Below are 22,946 nucleotides of genomic sequence, written 5' to 3'. Positions count from 1 at the left end.
AAAAAGTGAACAGCCTTCAATAAACATTAAAAAGTTCTATTATTTTTACCTACACATTTGTGAAAATACTTTCTAATGTTTCTAGTTGACATGAATGATGAAACTTGTCTTTCAGTTACATCTACCCTCATGCAGTTCTTGATCCTGATCTTTGTTTTCATTTGTCTGTCTTCTCTAGTTCATTAGTACTCAGGCAGGTTTGGCACCTCTATACATTCAAAAGCTTGAATTATGAGAAGAGTTTTCATTTTCAGCCTTGTTCATTGTATTTTCTTAATAGCATTCAAGGGGGTTCACTCTAAAAGTGTCACTACATCATCCACTCAGAGTCTGCTTGCTCTAGAAAAAGGTGACACAAGAATTGTCTTCACATATGGAAACAGAGTATAATGCTTGCCCTCTACCATAGCCTGCAGAAATTCAGGGTCTTTTTTTTGTAGCAATATAGTTATTTAAAAGTTTACCTATGCGATAGCTTGGACAGGCATGGTTGCTAGCCTACACTGCCCATAATCTCAGCTAGCCATACACAAGCCAGATCTGGTCTCAAAGCATCATGATGATATGTTTTCCTGACATAATATTCAATTTCATACACTTAATACGTTCAGCACCTTGTGTTTCCCACATCCAGTTACATCAGGAAAAAAACTATCCCAGTCCCTGTTCCCGCTAAGATTTTATCGCAGATGACAAAGCCTGTGCTTTACTGAAGGTGAAGTGTGCCTCGAGATGCACCATAGGTACCCCAATGTCAAGTTTTTATGGGGCTGTAATTTTCATGCTGATGTGGATGCTGAAGGTCAACACCAGGCTGTAGGCGGGAGTCTTCACCTGGCTAAAGCCTCACAAGGAGAAAATAAGTATTTGGGCCTGGAAGTAACCTCAAAGGTGGGCTGACAAGAAAAGGGAGGAGGGTTTGACCTGGCTGTCCAAATATCTTGTCAAAACTCTCCTCTGGCTATGGTAAGTACCTGAATACATTTGATCCTTGTTCCTGTTGGGAACAAAGCAAAAGCCTCTTCTCCTGTACCTCTGCCCTACAGACAAAGGTCGATTTGAAGGACCTTTAACATGCTCCATAGGTTTTCTCAAAGAGTTACACCTATTTCCCAAATGCAGAAATTCGTGCAACTAGAAGAACCACTATCAACATATGTAAGTCTTCACTAAAACAGAGGATAAATACAGAAAAATCCTGAAACTCTCTCAACTGTGAAACCTTTGCTTTTGGCAAAGTATAAATCAAATACAGAAAGAAGAGTTATTCTTTTCCAAGATTTTCCAATCCGGTAAATGTCATAAACTAAAGACGAACAAGCAGCAACAGTGGCATGAACATCATGCTTTAGTAGGACATTTTTAATTATTTGTTACTGAACAGCCACCTCTCCCATTAAAAGTGCCTTAAAAGGGCAGGTTTAAGCTTTTTACTTTTTACCTATTTACGGTTTCACAAATTTTCAGTGTTCCGAGAAACAGACTTTGTTCATTCTCTATCAAGACCATTAGCATTTCCTACTTTGTCTTTCAAGGGATTTGTTAGGAGTGAAGAATTAATAATAAAATTTACTTACGATGGTGCTTGCTGTGTATTGGACAACAGCAAATAAAAGCTCAGCAAAAATACCAGCCTTTCCATTGGAAAACTCTACAACATCTGTAAAACAGAAATACCAAACAGCCACTGTCAATGTATCCTTGAGGTGCAGGTTGTAAGAAATGGGCTGATGGCACATTGCAGTGAAGAACATTACCTATCCTGGTTATTTATTAATAACTTGCAAAACTGTACAACCAATAGTGATGGACATGCTAATGATGCACAAATTAATAGCCTGAGGAGAAACATTCTGGACTAAGTCACAATTTTACATTTAATCATTAATTCATTTTCTTCCCAGCATCAATATTTTCACGATAGCAACTAAAAGTCATGTGCAGAGAGAAATTTTTATGAATACTGCAAAGGCAATCCTAAAAGCAAACAAGAGACCGTAGCTGAAAGAGTGGCTGTAAAGCACTTCCAAATGCAAGTGACAGGTCCCTTCTCTATGCCATTACTTAACTCCAGGCATCTCTCTGGCCCAGCAAAGGTGAGAGAAAGCTCCTGCTAGTTTAGATAACATCAAAGGAACTGCACTGGAAATCTGCCTGTACAATTCAGTCCCAATCCGTAGTGCTCAATGGCATCCATCTTCTCTAACTTAAGTGGAAATAATATGAATTTCTCTGAGCTACTCAGCCCAGTTTTCCTTATGGTCAAGACAGAGGGCTTTTCCAGAAGGTAATTAGTCTCATCTTAGCATAAGCATATAGGATGATTCACCAGCTGAAGGCATTCCACACTACAGGAAAGACACACAATGTCCTAAAAGGCAGGATACTCAAAAAAACAGGTGGAAAAAATATATATCTGAGGAATAACTGTGCAGGAACTAGTTTTGATCAAAGGCAAATGAAAGAACAAACTGAAACTCTCGTCAGGTCTCATTTATGCAAGCCTTTACTGGATTTTTGTCTTCCAAACATAGTTTTGTTGACTCATGAGAATGGAAGAATGCCCATCTGATTTACAGGCAGGTCAAACCTCAGAAATGATCACATGGCTTCCCACAATTTCGGCAGACAAACTGCCCTTTAATACACCACATGTAAGTCTGTGTCTTTAATTATTAGCAATGGATGCCTTAAATCAGCACTCCATTATTGTAAGGTGAATTTATGCTCACAGCAAGGGCTCACTGCCCACAGTCATGTCGCACTGGGAGGGTGGAGGGACCTCCACCTCACCCCACCCCTTGCCTAAGAGACATCCCTTGCCTTGCTTTTCAGACATAAGCAGCTCCAGCAAGAGTTTCTTAAAGACAAGGAGATAGGGGAAGAGAAAATGATGTAAGGTGTCAACAAACCAGTTCACTATTTTACACTGAGTGTGTCACAAGTGTGGTAGCTCCCTCTGAGATAAAAACAGATGGATGGCAAGTACTTTCTGTCTGCTGTCCATCACAGAAAGCACCAGCAGCAGTAGCAACAAAAATGTCTGTGTTCAAACTCACATCAGCAGAAGCTAGGTTTTGCCTGCTCTGGGCATAGGTTTTTTCCAAGAGACCATCAGTTGCCTTCACCCTTCCTCTTCTGGCTTCTGCTCTCATTTCTGCTGTCAGTCAGGAGGGAGAAGGTGAAGAAAGGTACCTGTGGATCCTCAGGGTCAAGATCCATGCTCTTTGGGAGGTGTTTAGTGGAGATTAGGAATGGGAACTGTTAAGACCAAAGTTATTTTCACTCTGACCTACCTCCCCACCCTCTCATTCCCTCTGCAGTTATGCACTGTCAAAACTGATTCATTTGCATGTCAAAACCACACCATCTTCCTCAGGGTCTCTGGCCTCCCAGATCCAAGCTAGGTAGTGAGGAAGAGTAGAGATTCCATCATGAAGCTGTTCTGTGCTTAGGACAAAGGTTTTGTGGAAAAAAAAGTTATCTTGGGAATATGGGCTCATGCTCTCCCCAGGGAACAGAAGAGGCTTGTTGAACTTGCAGCTGGTAAAATAAGGACTTCTCACTCTTGTATGAACAAAGTAAAGATAATGAGGGAAGTTAATTAAAAGCAGCAGTAGCTGTGGAGCATGCTAAGGCTCCTGCCATTTTCAGAGACGGTTCCGCTGCTGGGTCTTACACAGCTGCCGTCCAAGGTCAGGGCCGGTGCAATCACTGGGCAGTCTCAGTCACTAAACCACAACAAGAAACAAGTATGAATGGGTCCTCTATTTTTGCACCAGAGAAATAAAAACAAGAAAAAAAAAATCAACATCCACAAGGTCAGCGCCTTTTCCTTGAGAAACACACACGGAGGTCTCCCAGCTGAAAAGTCAACAACTTGCAGAAGACTGTAACACAACCAGCACGGATTTCCTACACCTGAAGTCACAGGAAAGGCAACTTTGGACTGTGGGTTCACACCAAAATCTTGCTATTGTGCCAGCCCTTATCAGAGGGGAGGAAAGGGTCTTTCCGTTGTTGAGTCTGGCTTGTTTGTCAGGGGACCGAGGTCTGTTTGTACAGCTATACAAATAGCAACGCATGAACTCACAGTAAGATATTTCCACAAATCATTTTTTAAGGGGACCATGCAAAAGCCATTTTTGATTTTCACTTGTTTTTTTAGTGGATTACGCTTTTGCTTCCTTGTGAAGTACGAATGTATGTGTGTACAGAACAGCTATCCATAGCAATATGTTGTATAACCATTTTGTACCTGAATTTAAGGAGCTGTTCTGACTCTTAATAAAGGTATTTTTTCTCCAAAATATAAATTGGTCACTGCAATTAAATAGGGATTTTTCTCACTGTCCTCACAAACACAAAAGAGCAAGTCTATATATAACCATTTATATAACTAGACTTAAAATTCCTTATGCTTTATTTGTCTGTCTCTGGGTTTGTATAAAATGATCATTGCACCAGTTCTTTGGTATCACAGATTCTTCAGATTGGCTGGGATTGTGATTTCTGGTATAATGAAAATATTCCAGTCCACAGACACATTAAATAGGACATAGTGAAATGAAACGAAATGAAATTACAAAAAAATTTTAAAAATTCCCTCGGTTGAAGGTCTCCAGCACACGCATGAAAACTCACCGTAAAATAACTTAGGTACCTGCTCTTTTTCTAAAGGCAAAGTCCTTTCCTATTTACTCATCGGCCACTTTTCACCAGGTGCGCTATTGATCCTTCAGTTGACCCACAGTCCAGTACAGAGTGTGGGGAGCACAGGCTGGGATTCATGTGTGTGTTAAGAGGCAATCAGTGAACCCTGAACTCAGGGGGACAGACTTGCTTTATTTTGAATATATGCTATCTCTCCTTTCCATAGCTTCATTTCAACTTTGTAGGCTGTCGCAGTGTTTTGAGCACCAGCAGTATTTCTTGTTCTTCATCTTGAAGTGCTTTGAAAAGGCTTCTTCCCCTTAATCTGCCGAAATACTAACAAGACCAAACTCTTCTTTCACTTTCCTCCTGCACTCTTTCACCTCTGCCAGGCAGAAGGGTACAAAGGACAGCTTCACAAAGCACATTTTACAAATAAGCACCGTGGTGTTATTCTCTTTGCCAAGCTACGGGGAATTGTGACAAACACAAAAGGCAATATTTCACTTCTGACATTTCAGAAAATTAGATTCTGAAATCCTTTTTCAACAGCAGACCATGAAGTGTGGGTCTAATTTGAAAAGCTCCTCTTAACAGCAGGATAACTTCTCTTTAGCATCAATGTAAATTGAAAATGTAAATTTAAACTATAATTATTTTCTTTACCGTAATCTAGGTCACGAATTAAAAAGTTAATCTGGGCTCTAGTTGCTTTTGACATGAAAAATTGTCCTTTATTCTAGGTTTTCTTTAAATATTCTGCATTTAGTGCTCCTAAGTGTATCTGCTGAAAAAAAAATCTATATAAAAGGAAAATCAATATATCCATGGGTTTTTCTGCTCTCACTGAGGAGTGTGGATTTTGGAGGCATTAAGCAGTCAGTCCTAGTTTTTCTCATTTTCCCAATGAGTAGGTTCAATTCTGTGATTTTCTTAACATAGTGTCAAAAAAAGAGAAAAAAATAGAGTTGAGGATTTGTGAAAAATGTACAAAACCAGCACTGCTTCTGGGAATTTAGTATGTTGCGATAATTGCATTATATTACTGACATGATACTTCTGCCTACTGTAATAATGCATCTTGGTTTTTTGGCCAAGTACCTTTTTCAGAATCTCAGAGCTTTCGGCACTTTTAAGAAGTGTAGGTCAAATTTAGTAATTATACTAACTAGAGCCTTGCTGAGGGAAAAAGCCATTGGACAGGTCATGGCCAGGGGGGTAGGAGATGCCTGAACATGCGCGTGGGTCTCTAATCCCAGGCGAAAGCAAAGAACTACTGGAAATGAGGAAGAAAACAACTTGGTCTAAATCACAGAGGGTATTTGGGGCAATGTCATTGTACTCAAACATCCCGACACTGTCTAGAGTCATATTGCAAACCCACACTTTGTGGAGGTTTTTTCTTTTCTTTCAATTTCATTATAAAAACCAAATACAACTCAATTTTTTCCTTACTACCAATGCTAACAAATACACTTTTCTTACAAAAATTAACATATTTAAATATTTTGATCTTTCCCAGCTTCTCCATTCTTCTGGACTGTAACGAACATAATTGTCTCTTTAGGGCATTCTTTCTTCTCCTTTTCATGGGAAAAAAAAGATAATAAGTTAAAAAAGCAAAAGGCATCTTGAACATATCAGTGGCAAAAGCTAAAATTTTAACTAGCTGAGCGGAATAAGAATAAAGGTTACACACCCAGTTCTGTGGATTTGGGAGCACATAATGAAATCAAGGAAAACCAGCCTTTTATGCAGGCAAAATTTAGAGAAGTAATTTATAACTATTACTAACTCATTCCTTGCATTTTCTGACTTGTTAAATGGAGATACTCTAACACTCCAGACGATTGCACAATTATACTTAAAAATACTTAAAACTTTCGCAAACAAAAAGAGAAAAAAAAATCCCATACCATGTACAACCACAGCTAGCCACGTGCCTCTGCCTCTGGCAGCTTTCCTTGTTCTGATCTGCGAATTATATCTAAAACATTCACTTCACCCTGTAACTCATAGAAACATGAAACACAAGTAAGCTTCTCCTCTCCCAAGCCTGGGAGAAGGCTCTTCTCTCCCCTCCATCATGCTCAGACAGGTTTAGGTCAACTCAGCTGGCAGGTCAGAAGCTGTCCTACTTTTTTTTTGATCCTTTGGTCTTAATGTTCAAGGATGAAATTCAAAGAGAAAGGGGGAAAGAAGAGTTTTGTTTTTATTGTAAAGGAGAAGCTGCTCAGTTACAGCACATTTCAGTGTCAGGAGCTGCAGTATCTCCCCAGGCAGCAGGCAGAGCATCTGCTGTCCTAGTACAGAGGAGTAAGATCTAGATGACTTTTGTAGCAGCTCAGTGGGACAGTTTTTCAGGTAATGTATGCTGATCTCTTCTTTTTGCAGAAATTTAGCCATGGAGCTCTGACCTTTTTGCAGCCATCAGCTTTTTAGGCAGCCATTTGGATGAACAATGTGTCTCTTTGTACTATCAGGCATAGGTACCGTACCCAGCCTGGACACGGTGGTTGTAGCAGGAATCTTCCCTCTCACTAACCCAATTTTACAGAAAACTGCCTCCAGCAAAATGATGTAAAATAAGACAACTCAGCTGCCCTCTCAGTGGCTTGGGTGCAGAGGGAATACTGGTGCCTTCAGAAGAGGACTGGCTGGTTGACCCCAAAGCCCTGCTAACAGTACTTGAGTCAGACACACCCTGCACAGATTATATGGTTTACACATTTTACCTACAGAAAAAAGGTGAAAAAAGGAAACTAAAATAAAATGTGAACACAAAGGATGTTTTCATTTATTTAATCTGTACATCTTGGAAGGAGCATGGATCTGCCCTTGCTAATATGTTCTGATATGTTGTGCTGGTTTTTGGCGGGGGTAGAGTTAATTTTCTCCATAGCAGCTGGCAAGGGGCTGTGTTTTGGATTTCTGCTGAAAATAGTGTTGATAACCCAGGGATGTTTTCGTTACTGCTGAGCAGTGCTTACATAGAGCCAAGGCCTTTTCTGCTTCTCTCACCACCCCACCAGTGAGTGGACTGGGGGTGGGCAACAAATTGGGAGGGGACACAGCTGGGACAGCTGACCCCAGCTGACCAAAGGGTTAGCCCATGCCATATGACTTCATGTTCAGCATATAAAGGTGGGGGAAGAAGAAAGGGGGGGGGGGATATGCTCAGAGTGACAGCGTTTGTCTTCCCAAGTAATGGTTACACGTGATGGGGCTCTGCTTTCCTGGAGATGGCTGAACACTGCCTGCCGATGGGAAGTGGTGAATGGATTCCTTGTTTTGCTTTGCTTGTGTGCATGGCTTTTGCTTTACCTATTAAACTGTTTATAGCTCAACCCACGAGTTTTCTCACGTTTACTCTTCCGATTCCCTCCCCCATCCTATCGTAGGGGGAGTGAGCAGGCGGCCGTGTGGTGCTTAGTTGCTGGCTAGGGTTAAACAACAACATATGTATTTCACAGTCTTTTCTGCCTGTGCAGTGACAAATAAATAAATAAACAATCATCAGAGATCATTAAGAATTAGAACATAATGTAGCGGAATACTGAGTTTCCAAACACCTCCCTTATCTTTGGTGACTTCAGTAAAGCTTGTTGGCTTCAGTAAGTACACCACAGGTATACATTTAGGTAGCAAGCCCAGCTTCAATTTCTGTGAAGAGTATTAATAGCATTTATTTGTATACAATCCTATAAATATCTGCCATGGGTTTGCTGCATGCATTCTCCACTGATTTACCAAAAGTATTGACTCACAGTGGCATCATCAATGTCGCTGACCTGGGTCACATATGGGATGTTAATATACTCTAAGACACAGAATCTTGCAGCTAGAATCTGCTAAACTTCCAGCATCCATATACTACTGTTGCTGCAGTTTGAAGCAGCATCAAGGAAACTTCGGAACTACAGTCTGAAAAAAAAAAAAAAGTTTTTCCCTCTATCCTATGGTTGGAAAAGGTGTATTCCACAGCTGTGATTATCCTCTGTATGATTATGCAGAAACAGCAGGCCATATGGAAAGGAATACAAAGTTCTCTGAAGAATATTTTCATCTTGGTAACACACCCATGCGTGTGCATAGAAGATCACACACTCCTTCAAAAATATTACCCGTGACATCATTCTGCATCTTGACAGCTTTCACATCTGTAATTTCTACCTGTCTTTGTGCTTCCAGGGTCTTTGCTGTGTCTGTTGGCAAAGCACCACTTAGCCTAGTGATGGGACGGAGTCAGGGACGTTGTCCTAGTTTGGCTTGGAAAGAACCCCTAGACCAGCCACACTAGGCAGGTTGTTAGCAGTTTTGAGTCAGCCAGGGCAGCTGAACTGAGTGAGCTACAGGTGTAGCCCACACCTTAATGTCATGCTCATTATAAAGGGGGGAATTTTGCTAAGAAAGGGGGGCTCCTATGGGGTCTCTGCTAGGGTTTCTCTTCTCCTTGCTCCTCTGGCTTTTCTCTGCTCCTGAGGACTGCTCTTCTGTTGATTGTGACTGCTGCATGTTTGTTTGGCTGACTACAACTGTGTATGCCTGTGTTGGTGCTGTTTCATTAAATCTATTTTCACTTTGACCCACGGGTCTGCTCTCCTTTTCCCGATTCCCCTCCCTGGCTGGGGAGGGGTTATCAGGTGATAGAGCATCTGTTACAGTTTAGCCGTGGATAGGGGCTAAACAGACAGGCGCTGAAGGGAAGTGTGCATGCTTCCAGCAGCGGCTCATGCACAGAGCCCTGGTGCCATCCAGTGGGAGCTATGCTCTCCCCCACGGAGGCAAGCTGTCGTGAAGAGCAGTGGAATTGCCAGTCCTGCTTTCTGAGGCCCCCTTCTACCTCCCAGAGAGGTACTAAGAGTAATGGGGAGTCAGCTCTGGATTCACACTAACACAAGTGGTTCTCTGCAGTGCAGGCTGCTTGTACGTGAGCTGCGTATCTGAGCTCTGTGATGGTCAGTACAGCTACTGGGTTTTAAAGAGCAATTTGGGCTATCCTGGTGGAGGCACCTAGCCTGGTCTGCTCTAAGGGGTGCTCAAATACTTGCGTGTAAAAAACAAAAAAGAATAACACCCCCCCAAACATGTCCCATGTGACTCACTGGCAGTTCAGAATCAAACATGTGTTATCTCCTGAGACACCTCTGGTGGGATTTGCTTTGGGATACTGAGAGCTGCTCACCTCTGGAAGCCTTTACTCAACTGTTGCCAAACCCAACTTGCCTGGATACAAGTCCAGGTTTTTATCCAGTGTTTTAACTTAATGCCTAGTCTATTGTTTTACAAGAAAACACACCATAAAAAGCAGTGCTGTTCAAGCCATATTTTAAGTTTAAGTTTTTATAAAGTCGGTGCATTCTCAGTGGGCAGAACAGTTCAGAGCTAGTCATGAACACGTTGCTCTACCCAGCTGCATCAGCCTCATGGCATTAGACTCTGGAAGGCAAGATGAAATGTTTTGTGTTGACCACCACAACATATTGCCAAGAACAAGGCTTATCTCATTTGAGTCCTTTCTGAAATTATTTTTGCAGTCAGAAGCCTGACCCCACTCTGTGCCTTATGGACTTTCTGATTTACTGCAACACACTCTTCCCACTCCCTGTGACTCAGGAGCTTATCTGGGAAAACAGATGCCTTGAAAATGTTGGGGCCCCTATTCTCTGTTCCAGCTAAATTCCACTTATGACTAGAAAGGAGGGGGAAAGATTATATTAAATCATTTTTAAGTTCCCCATATTTCAGAGTAGGCAGAGGGACTTCACTTCTAATAGGAATTAAAGCGCCTTAAGGTATTGTGGTATAAGGCCAGCTGTTTAGGAATGCTAACACGTTTCTGGCACACAGGAATAGGCAGAGAGGGTCTTTGGCTTCTCTGTCATAACATGTATTGCTGAGGTTAAAAGAACACAGAGAAAAAATACACCTTCTAAGGATATTTAATTTACTTTCATTACTTAGTCCTCTTCACAGTCTGCAAATAGCCTGTCTGCCATGGGGGTCATAGTAGAAATGAAGGCTGGCTTAATTGTATTTGCAGTGCTCTGAAGGAATAAATAACCCTATCTGCAACTCAGATATCTGAAAGAGCCCTCTCTATGGAGTCAGGCAGGATCCCCTACACAAAGCAGTCCAAGACCATGTAAAAGCAAGATAATATGTATAAGATACAGAAGAACGCAGCTATGAGCTTAGGAAAGCAATCCCCATGTAAATGCAGATAAAGACATTCCTTCCTTTTCTGCAGCCCTGTGTGATGTAGCCTAACCACCTCCCTATCTGCCTGCAGAGGTGACCCACAAACTCCATTTCTGTGGCTATGTACATCCCCCTGCCCTCACTCATGGGTGCTACACTTCACCTCTGTCACCTAACACAAACCGTCTCCTGCCTACGTGGTTTTCCACTGCAAAGTCCTCAGTGACAAGAAGCTAAGACCCCTGAACACAGCTCTAGCTTCTTTAGAAAGAAGCATACTACTTGTTAGTGGTTAGAGAAAATAAAGCATTTCTCATACCTTGGAGTTTGGAGAGCAAGCCAGGCCTTGTCAAAGCCCAAGTTTACCTGTAATTATGGGAACTCTTCAAATGACAATAGAGGAAATATGTGTGGGAAAATATATGCAGAGGAATCTGCTCATATCCATAATGTTATGGTTTCTTTGGGGTAACAGAAGACTAAGATACTGGAGTAAACTTGTGGAAGGGTAGTGGTGTAAGAAATGCCCTTTGTATTTTTTGGGGGGAAAAGGAATCATCAGTAATACAAAACCTCAGGTTAAAAGTCATGAAACACAAAAGCAAACCTTTGTGGCTGGAGCTGTGCTTTGATCTCCCTGTCCCACCATCCCAGGGTGCCCTGGCAGAAGCTGTTCACCATCCCTGCACCAGTGAAAGCAGAACAGGGATATTTTCCCAGAGCAGCTCTGAAGGGAAGTGTATGCATGTGGGTGTATGCGTGGAGGTGAAGGAGCTGAGGATAAGGAAAAAAGGCAGATACAGATCTTTGCCCAGTACACTCATTAAGCACAGACTGGATGAAGTATCACCTTCCTCCTCCCCTTTCTTTCCAGTGACAGTGGCCAGAATTGGCCTAATTTCTGATTTCCTTGAAGATGCTCTAGTGAGCACATTTATAGTAACAGCTGTAGAGCAAATAATGTCACTAAAGAAAACGTGAATCAAGAGATTTTGATAGTTCAGAGGGATTTAAGAGATGTGTGCATGTGCAGGTTTACATGCATGTGTGTGTGCCTCCGTGTATCTGTGCGCATATGTGCACCCATTTTACAGGGCTTTCCAGAGGTAGTTTTCTTGGGACTGTGCAATAGCTGAAAAGAACAGAAGGTGGCATGTTTTCAACATTTTCATGCAGCAAAAAAGCACAGTAAAGGAAATGCAGGAAGGAGCTAAAGTGAAAGGAAAATAAGAAGGTAATAAAGTAAAAGGATACAGAAGGAAGAAGAGAGCTAAGCCCAGAGAATATCCAATTTAATATATCTCTGCTGTTAATAGTTGTATTAACACTGAAGTGTATTTATTTTCCCTGTTTTTGCAACGTAATTCACTGATGCCGTAAGGGCTGATTTTACTAGACTCTGAAAAATGCCTGGTCAGTTGTGACGCATTTCATTTTCAGTACTTTAACCTTTTTATGAAAACTGTAAAACGCAAGTGTGTACTTGTTGTTGCTGTTGGGGTTTTTTAATGATAAAATTTACACAGTGTGACCAGTTTATCAAGATCTGTATCAGGAAGATAAACATGGCCCTGACAGTTTCCCTTTAAAGTGCAGGTACATGGGATATAGCATTAGTCAAAAAGAAGAATGAACTTATGTTTGCCAGAAAATTATGCAGCAAAACCACAAAAGAAATAAATTAGAGAAGATGACAGAACTGTTTGATCTGAAGTAATTAAATTAAGAACTTTCTGAATATTCAGCCTGGCTTTGTGGAACTATTACCACAAACAGGTGTCTTTTAATCTGCAGGCACCTTCTTGTCCTGCCTGCTTTTCTTTAAAGCACACTTTCATCTCTTTCTTCCAACCCCCCAATCTACTTAAGCAACAGGTTCACCTCACAAAAAAGACGCGTTTTCAGCTGGTGTTGGTGACTCACCAGGCTGGATGCTCCTTGTGTCTTGAGCTCTCCTTTTCACTTTGTCCCACGACTAGTTGCCACAGCTCGTTTCATGCAAAGCAGACTGCCAGTTAGGTTTAAACGCTCCAGAGGGGCGGCGAGGGCTGGACTGAGCTGGACCAAAGTGGCCTGTCCCGCCCCAGCCGGGGGTGCCAGGAGCCACCGAGGAGTACGGCCCATGTCCATGGGCACTCACATGGGAATAAAGAGGCACTTTTTTTGCCACTTCGAGAAATCTTGGACTGCGTCTGGCTCTTCTTTGTTTAGCAGCCAAATTCCCTCATTCCCTGGGCAGCTGATTAGCTTTTCACTTCAAACCTTCACCAAATGAAAAAGACTCTCTTAAAATGTGTGGGGACCGGGGAGAGAGGCCTTACATGGCCCAAACGCTGGCAGCATCCCCTGTCACTGGCCCTTGGAGGACCATGCTCACTGACCGAGCCTGCTACCTTTGGGGCATTTCCAAGCTACTCTGCTAATGAGCAACCAAAACCAGCTCACAGCAGTCACAGAAGGGGAGCAGAGAGACCAGCAGCCCAGGAGAGGGGCGCAAGGAGAAGCTGCTGCCATGGCTACTGTTTTCCGGCCCCCAGGCTGCGGGTGCTCGGGAGGGGGAAATCCTGCTACTGCAGCATCTTGACATAAAATAAATAGAAGAGCCACTGAAACATGGACTTCTGGAGAACTTCTGATATTTAACTCCTCTTTTTCTCAATGCATTTACTCGCTGCTCTCCAAACTCAAGGTATTTTAGAGGAATGACTGCGCTGTTCCCTGGCATCCTGCAGCAGACTAGGACTGAAAGGCTCAAGCTGGAAGTAGAGGTTGCAGCTGCTGGTCCCAGGAGTCACCTGGGAAGGTTTTTTTTTTTTTGTGTCACCTGCTGAAGTCACCATCTGGTTCTAAATGCCACCAGCTTGCTTAGTCTGGACTCCAGCAGCGTGCATCAAATCAGCCTTCCTGACCCCAAGTGCTGGAAGGTGCATTCTCAGGTTTTGGCTGTGGCTGCTGTGATTCCTTCCAGGCAAATACACTTTGAATTCTGCTTCTCAGCTTGTAACATTTCATCCTTGTGATCTTATCTGAGGAGTTACGTATAAATAAAAAAGTGTGTTACGTAATAAAAAAATGTAGACACACACAAAATATTTACTATTTATATATATTACATACTATATAAAATGCACAAACATATTATATGTAACGATATGTAAATTTTAGAATATATTACATACAAAATCTGTATAAAATGTATATAATAATAAAAATGTATTCTATGTGTGTGCGTTTGTGTGCACACGTGTGCACTTGTTGCAGTCATGCTTTGAAACCATTCATTTGGTTGGAGAGCAAAGTTTCTCAGCCACTCCATGAGGAGACTGTGACAACACACATTACCACAGCTGACAGCTCCAGATGGGAACTACGGGCAATGCCTAAATGCTGCTAGAATTTTTTGGAATTGTTGACATCATGCTTACCATTCATAATGATGTTATGGATGTCACATACACAGTTCCTGAGGAAGCTGAAATTTCCTAGGGGAGAAATATCTCCCCGGCACCTTCATTTGGCATTGAGAACCAAAGTGGAAAGGAAAATCCAAGCAGCAGCGTGCCAAGCCAAAAGAGCTCAGACAGAAGTTGTTATTGGTGGTCCTGTTCTCTAAGTGCAAAACGGCCAGGTAGGAAAATCACCACAACTGGGAAAACTGTAAGAACAGGTGCAGTAAGTGCTGCAGGAGGTGTGCACACAAACCTCTTCAGGCTAATCTGTGATAACAGACTCCAGATTTCCTGGGCAAGCTGCCTAACTACACAACTAGTTCAGAAAAATCCTGTCAGCAAGAGAAAGCAGCTATTGAATTGCCCACATTTAGCCTGGATACATAAAAGCAAAAAGTGAGTTCTGCCTCTGAAACTCATCTTTTCTAAGAAGCCAGGCTGGTTAAGAACATTTAAGTTCGTGATGAAACTGTTGCAGCCATGCACCACTCTGGGTAATTCCTGCAGGTGGGTTTAGGTCCCAGTGCACAGGCTGCTGGATTGAGAATCACTGCTGATGAACAAGATTTTCCCAGAGCTCAGAGGGTTGTGATCAGCGGCACAGAGCCCAGCTGGAGGTCTGTGGCTAGAGGTGTTCCCCAGGGTCAGCACTGGATCCAGTCTTGTTTGACATATTCATCAATGACCTGGATGAAGGGACAGAGTTTCACCCTCAGCAAGTTTGCTGATGACACAAAGCTGGGAGGAGCGGCTGACACGCCAGAGGGCTGTGCTGCCATTCAGCGAGACCTGGACAGGCTGGAGAGCTGGGCGGGGAGGAACCTGATGAGATTTAACAAGGGCAAGTGTAGGGTCCTGCACCTGGGGAGGAATAACCCCATGCACCAGTACAGGTTGGGGGCTGACCTGCTGGAGAGCAGTGCTGTGAAGGACCTGGGGCTCCTGGTGGACAGTAAGTTACCTGTGAGCCAGCAATGTGCCCATGTGTCCAAGAAGGCCAACGGTATCCTGGGGTGCATTAAGAAGAGTGTGACCAGCAGGTCAAAGGAGGTTCTCCTCCCCATCTGCTCTGCCCTGGTGAGGCTACATCTGGAGTGCTGTGTCTGGTTCTGGGCCCCCCAGTTCAAGAGGGACAGGAAACTACTGGAGAGAGTCCAGAGAAGGGCTACTACGATGATGAGGGGACGGGAGCATCTCTCCTATGAGGAAAGGCTGAGCAATCTGGGGCTTTTTAGCCTGGAGAAGAGAAGACTGAGAGGGGACCTTATCAACACTTAGAAATGTCTAAAGGGTGGGTGTCAAGAGGATGGGGCCAGGGTCTTTTCAGTAGTGCCCAGTGACAGGACAAGGGGCAACGGGCACAAACTGGAGCACAGGAAGTTCCACCTGAAGATGAGGAAAAAACTTCTTTACATTAAGGGTGACAGAGCACTGGAACAGGCTGCCCAGGGAGGTTGTGGAGTCTCCTTCCCTGGACATATTCAAAACCTGCCTGGACACGATCCTGTGCGACCTGCTCTAGGTGACCCTGCTTTAGCAGGGGGGTTGGACTAGGTGATCTCCAGAGGTCCCTTCCAACTCCTACCGTTCTGTGATTCTGTGATAACTGAACATGGCATGTAGACTCTTAATCAGCAGTGAGAACTGCATTCTTCTGTTGCACTTCCACTTAGCAACTTTTAGGTGTCTGTGCCCGTCATGATACAATCCATAAATAGGTTTTTTTTGTACCTTGCTGTTAAAGTGAGGATCTGAGTGGAGTTCAGGTGAACACAGCCTGCTGAGACTTGTTCCTCTGAAGACTTAGAAGACGAAGTCTCTCAAAGCATGAGTGAGCACATTCTCTGTGCAGCATGGCAAGTTATTGGCTGACACTACAACCTGAGATGGAAAAAGTATCCCAGGCTGCAGGAGAGCCCCAAGAGTGCCTGTGCTGTACTGCACACTCTGGTGCATTAGGGTTGTATGGGAGGGCATCATGTGGCACCTTTGCTAAGTCCTGGGCACATGAAAGTTGCTGTATGTGTGATTCTTGGGCAGCTGCTGGTGCCCATAACACCATTGCAAATCTCTCTCCAACTGATGCCTTTTGAGGGTGGATACAAATCTTTCCCTTTCTCTTGCTGGGAGAGAGTGTTTCAAGATCTTGACAATGGGAGGCCAGGAATCCTGTCTCCAGGAGACTGTGTAAGGCACACCATTGATGAGGCGGTCTGTGGCACTGTTGCACGATGCTGCTATGAGGTGTGGGCATAGGGGGACACCTCCTGTGAAGCCAGCCTCCTGGCATATCAACATGATCTTGTCCATGAATCAGAGCCTTTTGCTGTTCTTAATGATTAGCCAGATCCTACTCCAGCCTCTCTTTCACAGGCTTGACAATACTGGGGACCAGTCCCTGTGGGGCACAGTGAAGCCTGATGTCTTGAAATCCAAGTCTCTTGCAAAGAAATGGAAAAGCAGCCCAGCCACAACCCCATGAGCTACCACTTTTAAAGAATTCGATATTTATATTTCTTTCTTGCCAGGATCATTTTGGTGCCATTACAAACATGAGAAAAAAATACATCAGTGGAAGAGACACTTGATAGCCCAAGAAATATTCTTTTAACCTTTTGTTACAAAGAGCAGAGAATAAGTGGAGCATGTTTATAAGGTAAATAAAATCATCAACAGTATCTTTTACCTCTGCTCCCACTTTCGTCTCTCCAGATGCTTTACCTCATTCTGTCCAGACCATATGCCTTCACAGGATACGCGCCAGGAAGAGGCGACTGAATCGTGCTACCATTCCAAGCAGTCGTCAGCAGGAGGTCTAGACAGATGTGAGGTGCAGGTAAGCCAGCTCTTAGAGACCTAGGGTGCTGACAAAATGGAAATCTTCATTTCTCTTACCGCAAGGAAAAAAAAAAACCAAACCACGTTATGATTTTTGTACTTTATATTATCAGTTCCAAGACTGGGACTGGTGGCTCTTTGTACAACTGTTAGGACATGTGAGTGGGTCTTCTGGATTGGGTGATCTACCTCTGACAGTGTCCGGTAGCGGAGTGGTAGGGAAGAGAAAGGAAAGAGAAAATGAACACCCTCATCCTTCCCCTGAATCCTTCCAGCTTTTTCTAGTCTGGGCTTTCTGAACCTGCTGTTGAAACAAATAGCTGATTGTAATGGACATTTCTTCCATGAATGTAACTTCTTCTTTAGTTTAGTAAGCCCATCATCCTTCAGTAATGAGTCCTGCAACTTTAATTTTAGGTCAGATGATTAGGTATTGCCTACTTCATATCATCTTTGTGGCCAGCAAATTTTGTTGGGTGGAATCTCTCTAAAACATTACAAGAAATGGTAAATCATTGGTCCCTACTCACTGTCTATTTAACATTCCGGATTTAATGCACCTCTATAATACTCTCCCTTGGATATTTCTGAGGCTGAAGAGTGGAAGAGAGTCTTTTCTATTTAATCTTTCCTTATGGGAAAGAAATTCCTTACCTTTTATCATTCTTTTTGTCATTTGCTGTTTTATTTAATTCCATTATATGCTTTATTGAAGGGAATGCAAGAGGGAGAGAAGAAGAAATTAATATGTTATTAAAGAGGTGGGTGCCTCATGCAGTCATCCAGAATGCCTCCCCTAGTCTTCCATGGTAACTGAGTTACAGGTTTTGGTACAAAAATGATCAAAAAGATGCTAGAGATGACAATTGTTAGACCAGATCTTCCTGTTGCACCAGTTTAACCGGAGCACTTCAACATGTGCAGCTACAGATTTCTGTTTTGTGTGTAAACTGGCACTCAGGAAAGCTTGTATATCATGAAAATGCAGGCAACAGGAGACAGCCGGAATCCAGCACATGATTGAGCATTGGCCATGAAAGGAAACAAGATGCATCATTTAAAATTCTTCCAGCTGTTCCCTTCATGTTTACTGGAAGTCAGTGGTTGTTTACCAAAGCAACAGTAATGCAAGGTAAATTCTGAATGATTATCTCTTGAGAGAAATAATAAAAACCCCAAAACTCAAGCAGCCAATCACTTGAGAGTTATTTACTGAATGGCTTTCAAAGCGAAAGCATTCAGTGGTAGGAGTTGAATTGTTTCAGGGTAGGACTTGAGTCATTCTTTCAAAAGACAGTGAGGATGCATTAAAAAACCCTGACTCCTATAAATGCTGAAATGTAACCATGCTTGGGCTGTGAAGAGGAAGTCATCCTGGACCTGCTGGAACGTCCTTGGACACCTTAGTAGTATCAGAATTCCATTGAGTGCCAAAATGAACGTGGACATGACTTGATCACCGTAGATGATCTCAGAGTGGGAAATTAATGTCCTTTGATTTACTGATAGTGTTATAGCCCTGTGATCAGATTCTTTATTCATTTACATCATATATAGCTATTTATATTCGAGCAGGACAGAAACACTTCCAATCTGACTTTTGCTGGCAGAAATCACAACACAGACCTCACAGATATGACACTGGATGGTCAGCTCAGTCTATGTAACTGCTAGGAGTATAATCCAATGAGTGAGCTTAAGTAGTACATGGGAGTAGACATAGCGAAGCATGAATCACTGCCTGCTAGCTTCTCCTTTCTCATAGCAATTGGTAAATATACTATGTCACTCATGTAAGTAGCCATGAAGTATAGACCTTCTGACAGAGAAGGAGGTGGGTGCTTGCGTAAGTTCACACAGAAACCAGAGGCCAGTCCTAGCTGGTTTACAAAGGGTGGGGTGAGAGGGGAAAGGCTCAGAGTTGCTTTTTCTTTCTGCATCATAGTATGTGCATACACATAAGATAGGTAGATGTAGATATAGATATATAGATAATAGTTTCACTGTAAGTGTCTACATCTCATGTATTTCTAACCGGATACATTTGTCACTGAGAAAAATATATGAGCTGGCACAAGAAATGACTGACAGCAACATCAGGGGTCCAGGAACAAGAGAACTGCTTCCCGCAGACTCACCTTCACTCGTCAATGAGTCCAGTACAATAGTTCCTGCCAGCACATAGGAACATGGCGATCTGACCTACAAAGGACTTGAAGATATCTAGAGACTTCTGATGTTCTGGAATTGAAAGAAACATCCTTCTCTGAGCCATGACTGCAACCACAATGATTAAAAAACAACCTCTGTACTGACCACTTCATGACCAGAAAACAATTGGTTCAGGAACAAAGCGGTGAGATTTATTGCAAACACAGTAATAAGTTTATGTTCTTCCATCAATGGGACAAATTAGGTTTTCTTCATACTGCACTACTGACCCTTCTCCACAGCGTGATATTCATACACAAATTTTAGATCAGTAATGAAAACAGAAGTAGTTTTATTTTTTTCCTGATACAAATGTCAAATATCAGAGCCATAGACATAAGCAAAAAATTGTTCCAAATAAATATGCACGGAAAGATTTTTGACAGCTTGATAACAAATTTAAACTCAGTAATTATTGTATAAATGGTTTAACAAATGGTATTACTGCTAGCAGAATAAGCATCTCCAGGGAAAAGAGGATTGAATACATAATCTGGAAATAGATTAAATACACATATAAAATATACTCAGTTTATTGTATGGATAGATAAATATTAACATATTTGTGCACATAACTGGGAACGAGGCACTTATTCAGGTTAGTATAAACAAGGCCACTTGTTAAGTAGAAGGGAAAATATTAATAAGCCTCCAAAACATCGTGCTGAAATCTGAAACCTTGAAGCCGTAATTAAAAAGGCGTGCTGTTGCATATGTATTTATTATAGTTCACTGAATGGTAAGAAATCCAATTTCTTAAGAATGGGACAAATCTGGCAGGCCTTACTGAAAACATTGGGATTTTTTTCCCAGGCAGAGGACTTTGATATCTGACTCATGAATCTTACTCATGCTTGTCCAGCTTTTCAGTGTTTGCTTTGTGTTTTTCTTTGTTATCAGCAGTTTGCACGATTATTTTATATACTGTTGGAAAAATATCAGTCCGACAATCCCCATAAACCTAAACATTTTACAGAGTTGTAATCAGATGCTATTCAAAGCAGTGATCAAGTTGTTTACTGGACTAAATATCTAGCTGGTAGAACACATGGTTTTTGATGTGATTTTATAAAAAGAAATAATTAAAAACAGATTTTGCCTGCAAGCAACTTTAATGATATTTCAGTCTGTTAAAATTCAAAAGCAGAAAAATAGCTCTACTGATAAACACCTAATTTCTGTATTTTATATATATATTTTTAAAAAGATCCTCTCTGCTTATACAAAACAGGCATTTTATAAATATTAAAATGTTCTATTATTTACATGTGTCCCATTTTATTGTAAAATCATTGACTGCTATTACGCAAACACGCAGGTTCTAGGAGACAAATTCTGTATTTCTCATTATCATAGTGATTTCACATATAGGCACAAAGGCAAATTTGATCTTAGGTTACGTTTGCAACTTAGTGGTGAACTTAAACTAAATATAAAAGGTATCTGGATGGGTTAAGTCTTTGATCAATCTTGCACACATAATACATGGATCACAAACCCAGGAACTTCATTAAAAGAGTAAATGAATGTCAGGTGACTAGGGAAAAGGTCTAATGCACTGGGCATGCCTTGCGGATAATTGTTTCAGACTAGAACTCAGATTAATTAAAATAAAAGATGACTGCATGATTTTAGTAATAGAGTTTGACCCTTAGGTTGCTGAAAACATCCTTCAATTAAGCAGTCTGAATCACAGTCTTCAAAAAACCTAGAAAAGGTAGGACAGATTCTGACCTGAGTCATTTGGTGAAACACTGATGAGATCTTATTAAATGAGTGAAGTCGTAATGACATAAATCCAGAGCAAGACATATCGGCATGAGTCCCTCCGTGGGCATATTGACACTGTACCATGAATCATAGCACAGTTATTCCTAGGCTAGTAGACCTCAATGTTTCTGAGTCTTTATGGCTCAGAGAACGATTGTGCAGTACTACTAGGTCAGGTCTGTCTGTTGACAGAACACCACAGCCAGGCCAGAAACCTTTTTAGATGGATTTTTCAGTTCAGAGGCAGCATTGCCTGCTTGCTGCCAGGCTGCTTTCAAGTTGGATCCTGCTCAGCTAAGATCTCTGCAGCATGGTCCCCAGAATATCAAATGCCAAGCGTATTGTAGCTGAAGACAGTTTGGGGGCTCCCTGTACCCACCACCACAAGACTGTGGAAGGGAACAGGTATTTTAGTGACAGCCTCAACAGCCTGATTCAGATTTTGCATAGTTTAACTCTGTTGACTTGAAAGGACTTATTCATCTATAACGCCAGTGTAATAAACAGGACAATCTGTCCTGAAGGTTACATAGCTTTCACAGCCAAGCATTTTGCAGGGTAATTTTGGGACAAAACAGGTCTTGTCTGGATAAGAACTGACATAGGACACTGCTGATCCAAACTTCTGTGGAACATCAGGCTGACACGTTACCTAAACCAAGAACACTGAGAGAAATTAGAACTACTCTTGCAAAAGTAGTCACTTGTTAAAAAATGCCCAACAATGACCCAGCACATTTGTCAGGATGTGCTATGATTATACAGTAATAAATAGTACTTGACTCAATCAAATGTTAAATTGCTCTTCACTTTGTTGCCATTCAGTATGGCAACTGACAATCACATGCTGGATTCAGTATTGTGATTCCTAGGCTCAGTTCAGGCAGAACCTTGTCCTCTGCATTTTGAATCTAGCTCTATCATCTTCTCTAGGTACTGAAATACTAATGCTTGCATTTCCCAGCAGTGGATATGCACTAACAAATATAATTTACCTTACAAGACTTTCGTGTCCATTATAAACTTAAGAGGACATGAGTGTCCAGTTTCTGTGAAAACCAAAATTCTTTCTGGATTTGTTGCATTCTTTGGCTTTATATAAACATAAATAAGGAGAAAAAATCTTAGATTAAATAGCTGAATAAGAATTTGCAGGAAAGAGTATGTATTGCATGCTGTGATAGGCAACTGTTTATAATGTTATGCTGTCTAATCTAGCTGTCTTTTGAAAAAAGTTCAGTTACACCTAAGTAAAAAAATAAACTAAATCAAATCACTGGTATAGCTTAAGTGAAGTAAAAAGCTTATCGGAGGGAGGATTCATGCCTAAGGCATTTCATCACCCATCAGACTAATTGTAGACATTGATTCTTTGTGAGAAACAGTACAAAATTTAACTGAAGAGTATAAGGATTCCTCCTCTCAAGTATTCTGTGTTTCTGAAGAAACAGATTTCCTCTCTTATTGAAGACAGGATGTGTAGCACCTTTGGATAGTTCCTTGTACTCTTTTGAAATGCCAGAAAATACAAAACCAAAACAAAGATCTCTCCCTTACAATGCAGTTCCTTGAATTGCTGCTTAAGATTAGTGCATGATATAGGGACGTCAGGATTACCTTTCGTGCAAAGTGGGAGACTCGGTATGGATTCTTCTGTTGCTGATAATGGCAGCAAGAGTTCAGGATAAAAACTTTCAAGTACATCTAGAAACATATGAACTCTTTGTTCCTCATGAGTCACTATGATCTGCTGCTAAAAAAGTGCAGTTCAAGCTTTTTTTGAGGCACTCTGGAGACTCTGGCTTGAATCCTGCGGTCTTGGAA

At 41.9% G+C, this 22,946-nt stretch overlaps 1 protein-coding gene across 1 annotated transcript in view; it reads right to left on the bottom strand.

Annotated features, from left to right (window-relative positions):
- LOC104339990 (complement C4) overlaps positions 1 to 1,642 on the bottom strand; it is a 50,483-nt gene extending 48,841 nt beyond the window's left edge. Inside the window, exon 1 of the mRNA XM_009949933.2 lies at positions 1,578 to 1,642. Coding sequence (XP_009948235.2) covers positions 1,578 to 1,642 — 65 coding nt within the window. The remainder of the gene's footprint in view (positions 1 to 1,577) is intronic.
- Positions 1,643 to 22,946: the final 21,304 nt, after the last annotated feature.

This window comes from Leptosomus discolor, chromosome 1 (genome assembly GCF_034619465.1).
Source record: "Leptosomus discolor isolate bLepDis1 chromosome 1, bLepDis1.hap2, whole genome shotgun sequence".
NCBI lineage: Eukaryota > Metazoa > Chordata > Aves > Leptosomiformes > Leptosomidae > Leptosomus > Leptosomus discolor.
This window is presented reverse-complemented; position numbering and strand designations above follow the sequence as displayed.